This window comes from Penaeus chinensis, chromosome 33, assembly GCF_019202785.1.
Source record: "Penaeus chinensis breed Huanghai No. 1 chromosome 33, ASM1920278v2, whole genome shotgun sequence".
Taxonomy (NCBI): Eukaryota; Metazoa; Arthropoda; class Malacostraca; order Decapoda; family Penaeidae; genus Penaeus; species Penaeus chinensis.
The window spans coordinates 6,677,640-6,685,139 of record NC_061851.1 but is presented as its reverse complement, the minus strand read 5'-3'; the positions used below and the strand labels follow the sequence as shown (position 1 = coordinate 6,685,139).

General features: G+C 44.9%; 1 protein-coding gene across 1 annotated transcript in view; it reads right to left on the bottom strand.

Annotated features, from left to right (window-relative positions):
• LOC125042996 (facilitated trehalose transporter Tret1-like) overlaps nt 1-7,500 on the bottom strand; it is a 26,059-nt gene that overhangs the window by 1,736 nt on the left and 16,823 nt on the right. The window contains exons 2-3 of the mRNA XM_047638917.1: nt 659-735; nt 1-202 (exon numbers count right to left, since the gene is read on the bottom strand). The exon at nt 1-202 is cut by the window's left edge and continues 1,736 nt beyond it. Of these exons, the coding sequence (XP_047494873.1) occupies nt 1-202; nt 659-715 (259 nt within the window). The 5' untranslated portion in view covers nt 716-735. The remainder of the gene's footprint in view (nt 203-658; nt 736-7,500) is intronic.

Genomic DNA, 7,500 nt, shown 5'->3' with positions numbered 1-7,500 from the left:
CTCCGGGAATGCCGCCGAAGAAGGCGCCGAGCAAGGACAAGGACGCGATCCAGGAGCCCTGCTCAGGCGTGATCGAGAAGTCGTGCGAGTGCGTGCCGTTCGTCGAGGGAGTCGTCTTCATGGAGGCGAGGGCGGGCGAGGAGTAGCCCTTGCCCAGGCCCGTCGCCAGGGGGCCCAGCGCCACGATCATCGTGGCTACGACCTGCGGAACAAAGAGGAAACGCGGCACATTAATCTCGTGGAATCGTGATGATCACTGTTCATCTTCCTTATCAGAAAGGCCAATGACAGCTTATCAAGGAATAAATTCTGAACACCTAAATTACTCAACAATCGCTTTATCTAATCCGATCAAAAGTACCGACTTCAAGCAAAATGTCGTGCAAGCAGCCCTTTTAAATGGGAATATTGCCAAAGTAACTGAGGTTCGATCAAGGACGAATATAAACAATTGAATCACAGCGCCGAAGCATTCAACAAAGCGCCGCAACAAGAAGTAAATTAGTCCTAAATCTTAGGAACATTTTAAAAACCAATGTTGAACTGTGCTAGAAAGTCCAACGACCGAATATAAGACTAAGGTTTGCACTACCCTGTTGCAACATTTTACTTCAACAAAATCGCCAGACTTGACGTACAAAAGTGGAAAATAATTTACCTGAGTTAATCGATGAGGTCGATTACTATATATTAGACTTAAAGTTGAACTCGCCATCGTCAGTCCCTGGATTCACTCTGCAAGAAAGATAAAAAAGATATTAACATCAATTTGCAACACATTAGAGTAAGTATAATATCAAAAGCAAAATACAAGCAGATGATGCATTAGAACTTTTGTTCCTTAACCAGATACCGAATGCAGTCAGCTGAGAATCATTAGACAGGGACAGACATTTTAAATACAAATAAATTAGAGCGAGCCACACCCTCTTTCGTCCCCTACTTATGTCCTCTGTCTCTGCTCCCTCTTCTCATGTCTCTTTATCCTGTCTTTCTTTCTCAGTCTCAGTCTCTCTCTCTCTCTCTCTCTCTCTCTCTCTCTCTCTCTCTCTCTCTCTCTCTCTCTCTCTCTCTCTCTCTCTCTCTCTCTCTTCCTACCTGCCTCCCTCCTCCCTCCTTCTCCCTTTTCCTTCCTCTCCCGCTCTTTCTCATAAAACAAAAATAACCCATCTTAAAAAAAAATCCTCACATTACCTTGTCTTTTTTTTTTTACTCTTTTTTTTTTTTTTACAAAGACGATAACAAAACACACATTAACGTTCGCATCAGCGTTTTTTTCTCTCTCTCAACGAAGGCAACGAAGGTGTAAGCGCGATATAACTCCTTGGCAGTACCCGGCCGGGGGGATCAACGGAGTAATGCCCACGTACAACCCGGGGAGACTGGCGATACACCCACGAAGGGGCAAACATTTTCGGCGTCCTTCGAAACAGCATGGAAAGGTATGTGGATTTATTGGCGTGGGTAGGCCTTGTTTACGCTTTCTCTCTCTCTTGCTTTTTCTTTCTGTCTCTATGTCTGTCCCTGTCTATCCCTGTCTCTATATCTGCCTCTGTCTCTGTCTCTGTCTCTCTCTATCTATCTATCTATATCTCTCTCTTCGATTTACCAACACATTTATCTACTTATCGACCTATCTCTGTCTCTCTTTCTATCTCTACCAACCTATTTCAATCCCTAAATAAATATACGTACGCTTCATTTCTACAGTATAAACACATCTATCCCCAAACAAAACAGTACTTGATGTGGAATTACCTGTTTTCGAAAAGATAAAGTGTCAAACAGATCGAAAGAAACTGAATCCCACAGAGCCAACAAGTCTGCCACAGATGGCGAGGAGAAGAGAAGGCTTCCTGTGCCAGCGTGGAGCTACATGTTCTCTCGTTTTCATGCTTCAAGGATTTTTTCCATGGATATTTGTATGCGTCGATAAATAGATAAGTGTGTTGATAGATCAAGAGAGAGAGAGAGGGAAAGAGAGAGGGAGAGAGAGAGAGAGAGAGAGAGAGAGAGAGAGAGAGAGAGAGAGAGAGAGAGAGAGAGAGAGAGAGAGAGAGAGAGAGAGAGAGAGAGAGAGGGAGAGAGAGAGAAAGACGGTGAATATGAACTGACCAATATGGCCACTAATGCTCATATTGACAGATACAGACAGCTGGGACGTGCCGTATATTATTTTTTATGTACGTGATATATTCTTTGTATAAAATGGGTATTTCGCAAGGATCTGGGTTATTAACAAAAGAAAAAAAGAAAAACAGATATGAGACACCTCAGATCCAGACACTACCCGCGTCCAGGTTTTTGCGCCCCCCTGGGATGACCCTAATACTAAGTTAATTCTAACAAAAAAAAAAAAATCAATTGTATTAATCATAACAAAAAACTGAGTCATTAATACAACATAAAATATAACCAACGGCAAACAAGACCTCATCAGCCACACACAACAGGTGTTCCTCTAAATTCTCTTTTTTTCTCACTGTTAATGTGTTATTCTGTCTTTCACGCTGTTTTGTTCCATTAAATGATATTAGTCTTTTAGTTTTAAGATTAATTTCGTTTCTATTCTTTATGTGGAGTGATTTTTCAGGCGGTTTTTAATCTTCTGTTTTTGGATGATTGGGTTTCTGTGGCGTGAAGAAGTTTTGAAGATAATAATATATGGGTCTTGTGATGATATTGATGATGATAATGGTGGTTATGATGATAGCGGTCGTGATGATGATGACAGTGATACTGGCAATCGATAGTGACGTTAATGATAATGATGATGACGATGATGATAATATTAATAGTGATGATGGTGATGACGATGATAACACTGCTGATGATAGTGATGATAGTGATGATAGTGATAATGAGAATGATAGAGATGACGATGACGACGACACTCGATAATGGATGGTGACGATGACGATGACGACGAGGCGAACAGTGAAGAACCAAAAAAAAATTGGATCGAGCTTAAAGCGCTATTTCGCCAAGATTTTATAGTTCACCCTAGGCTCGCCGATGTTGTACATACGAATAAAAAAAAGTCATTAAAAGCCAATAAAAAAAATGTTCTACAGTGCTGATTGCCTTGGTGTTAAACCTAGATATTCGGCTCTAATGACACGAGAATAACCCATTGACAAAGGCCGTATAATCTCTATGGCGTCTAACGGTAACCCAAAAAGAAAAAGAAAAAAAGAAAGGAGAAAAAAGGGAGAGATTGAATCTTCCTCTGACGACTTTTCTTAAAGGGTTACCCGACTCCTCAACGTACACTGGGAAAATAAACACGTCGGACATTAACTCGAATCCAAAATTAACGAATAATTTCGCTTTCAGTTCCTCACACAGTCCTCAATCCTGAAGAAAAAAAAAAAAAAAAAAATCCCTGACTGATATAGACTTTATTAAACACCTAAGTACTTAAAAATCTTTCGGAAATCGGCTCACTTATCATACTTTAAGTGGAGTCGAGGCGGAGGAAGAAGTTTGCACAGAAGACCACATGTGTCTTTAAATCGTCAAAATTGATGTTTTAGAAAATATTGACTCAGGAGGGACTCGTTGCTCTTGCCAACGTATTTATCAGCCGAAAGGGGCAGCCGTTGCGTAAATGAAGACATGGATCCACGTCATATGAAGGCAAAATACAGCAAACAAAAAAAAGATTAAATACTGAATAAAAGCACATTGCTCCGGGCGTGGGAAGACATAGATCGCCCCTATGTAACCGTTTGATAAGGACCAAAATCTGCGGTCGTAGGGTTCCATCCCTTCAGCGAAGCCCCCCAAAACCCAGTGGCATGAAGATTCCCAACCTTGCTTAAGTATAGAAGGTCCCAACACAGTGTCTGCGGGGCCCATGTTGCCAACGCAGAAGGTCGCCCTGGCTGCCTTGCCTTTGGCCGCCGTCTCGAGGGGCGTGTGTACTTCATGCATGGTTTGGCACACGAGTAGCCTATTCATTTTTCTTGCCATGGAGTCGCGAAGGGAATATTTGTGTTCTTGTGATTCATTGACAAGGAGTTGAAAAAGTAAATAAATAAAATAAGTCAATAAATACCGACTTGATGATCTTCCTTCGAAGAATTTATACACAAGCTTCACCTCGGAAAGAGAATTACTCGATGACTGAAATATGCGGCAGCAATAGTCACTCGACCAATAAGAAAAGTAAAGAGAAAAAATCTAACCAAACCTAAAAAGAGAAGCATTTGAGACAGCTACCCAATAACCGCAGCGAATCTACCTTGTCTAACTCCGTGCCAGCAGCCAGCTTGCTCCCAGCCCATCGCCGTCTGAACAAGACTCCGCCAACATATATTGCAGCAAGAACCCTTTCCGGCTCAGCGCAATGCGGAGATAATTATACGCAAGTAAAAGCAGGTGGATGTAGTGCATTCTTCAGGTGATTTCTCTGGGTTAACGAGCGCTTGCCTTCGAATCATTCACGGAAGAGTGAGAACGCCACGGAGAGCAGAGGCCAAGGCGGAACACCTACGTTCCTGCGGGGGCTTCTTACCACGGGTGCGGGTGTGACATGGCGGGCGCGCTTGAGATCGCGTTCAGCCCGACGCCCGGGTCTCGTGCCAGCTGCAGTCACGCCAATCCCGCCTTCTGCCAGACGGTCCCATACAACAATAATAATAAGAGGAATGAAAAGAAAAAGAGGGGGGGGGGGGGGGGAGAAAGGGGTAAAAAGAGCAGTCGCCATAAGCCAGGCCAAACTTCCCATGTGCCCGCAACATTCACAACATTCAGAAGATTCTCGTCGTTTCGCTCAGCACCTGGCACTCCACACCAGATCATGACAGCAGTGCCTCGAGACGCCGATCCGGAGACCCGAAGACAGTGCCAACACATTGCACAGGTTATGTTTTTGTGGGAGTCTATAGGGAGACAAGTGTTCCCGACATTGCAGTTTGCAGTGTTGCAGATCATCAAGAAGGTGCCAGAGGGTCGTATACCTTCTGTTTCCTTTGGCTTCGAGATGTGTTTGGGGGGGGACTGAGCCAGTTGCACTTCAAAGCATTCAGGAGGGGCATATATTACTTGTGGATCTTAACACTTCTAAATGCAGGCGTTGTACTTTTAATAGATTAAGAAACAAAAAATACGTTAGATGGTGAGGTTGTACGGGTCAAGGATAAGTGTGAGACATGTTGAGTGTTATTATTAACCATATGATCACAGAAACCACTCATTACTATTATTATTATTATCTCATAATTATCATTAGCCTACTGCCATAAACATTAACCTGTCATCATCATCATCATCATTACCACTAACAGTCAAAACATATAGATAAATCCTCCCTATTGACAAACGAAACAAAACAGACCAAAACAATCCAACAGTACTCATTCGAATGAAAACCCCACCCTCTATAATCCACTTCCCTTCACCTCCACCTCCACCCCACACAAACCTCGCGTCTTGGTTACAGTCCTCAAGAATGCCTCAAGGTTAGGAAATGTGCGTCAGGGAGATGAAGATGAAGACGAGATTGCAAGTGCCAGTGCCTTTGGTGATAAACCCTCACTGCTTTATCAAGTTTATGGCACTACGCTCTCCCTGCTTGGCGTTGGCACCGGTTTAGCTTTCCTCCGTCTCGTGTTGTCATGTTTGTTTGTTTTTTTTCGCTGTAGGGTACAGGGTGATGAATGAACGAAAAATGTGCGTTCAGTCTGGGTGAGGTGGATGCATTTGGGTTTAAGGAAAATGCATAGTGGTTAGGATAGCAATGATGGCGGTGGTGGTGACGATGGGCACTGGTGGTGGTGATGGTGATGTATGATGATGATGATGATGATGATGATATGATGATGATGGTAATGGTGATGACGACGACGACGACGACGACGATGATGATGATGATGATGATGGTGATGGTGATCATGATGGTGATGTTTGATGATGATGATGATGATGATGATGATGATGATGATGATGATGATGATGATGATGATGATGATGATAAGGAGGAGGAGAAGGAGAAGGATAGTGATAACAATATCAATTATAAAAAAATAAAAATATCAATAACAGTCCCATATCAACTGGGGAAAAAAAAAAAAAACTTGCAATTTAGCCCCCCCCCCCCCCCCACCTCACCAACTGGCCTTTCATAACGACGAGGGAACCACTCCGAACCTGCCGACTTCAGCCCGCATTGAACCGGCGACCGAAATGCCTGACGTGCTTGTTCTTACATAAACACATTTCATACGCTCTCGCCCATCGTGGTAAATATTTGCCCCCTTTGTTCTTTAAAATGGGGATGGCGTTCAACTTGCGGTTGGTTATGAAAGGGATGGGGGGGGGGGATGGGGAACGAGGGGGGGAAGGAGGGAGGGAGGGAGGGAGGGAGGGAGGAGGGAGGAGGGAGGAGGGAGGAGGGAGGAGGGAGGGAGGGAGGGAGGGAGGGAGGGAAGGAGGGAGGAGGGAGGAGAGGGAGGAGGGAGGGAGGGAGGGAAGGAGAGAGGGAGATAGAGATAGATAGAGAGAGAGAGAGAGAGAAAGAGAGAAAGAGAGAGAGAGAGAGAGAGAGAGAGAGAGAGAGAGAGAGAGAGAGAGAGAGAGAGAGAGAGAGGGGGGGGGGGGAGGGAGAGAGAGTGACGGAAAGTGATGGAGAATAAGGGCGAGTCACAGAGAGTTAGAAAGAATGAGGAGAAAAAGGAGAAGTCGATAATGATAAAAAAAAAAAAAAACGCGAAGAAAAAAACAGAAATATCACCAAGCAAATCCCGACAACAGGCAGAAGCATGCACCGCTCACCAAACGCCACTTAGCGACCCTCGCCCCCTCCTAGAGCGAGACCAGCGCCACAGTCCACTCAACCCTCGTGTGTCAACAGTACGACCCAGAGACGACCCAATAGCGGCTACTACAAGCGCTGTCACCAAACGCGTCTACGAAGACGGATCGAGCTGCACAGCGTCTACCAAGGGGCAGTCCAGTCTTTGTTTTCTTATTATGGAACTTGGAGGGGACGGAATATGATGGAGGGGGGGAGGGGAGGGGGGAGAAGGGGAAGAAGGAGGGGAGAGGAGGGGAAGAGGGGAGAGCAAGGGAAGGGGGGGGAGGGGGAGGGGGAATAGGGGAGAGCAGGGGAAGGGGGAGGGAGGAGACCAAAGAAGGAGCGACTGTTAAAAGTTTGTACGAGACACTCACACACAGACACAAAAGATACAAAAACAATGTCCTTTCGATGACCAGAAGTTTATCTCGTAACACGTATCCTTACCTCCTCGAACATGCAATAAAGAAAAAAAAAAAAAAAAAACAACAACAACTCATGAATAAATGAATGGAAGCCAGACGTGCTTCCTTCGCCCACGCACTTCGACCTCAAGAGAAGGGGGGTTTGCATGGCAGCAGAGAGCCGCCACTGTCTCCTTTTGCCGTCGCCGCCGCCGCCTGCCATCGGTTTTTGGGCGAGGGAAGTTCTATGATTAACTCGAGACTCGCAAACCTGCCTCGGCTCGAGACGCTTGGAAT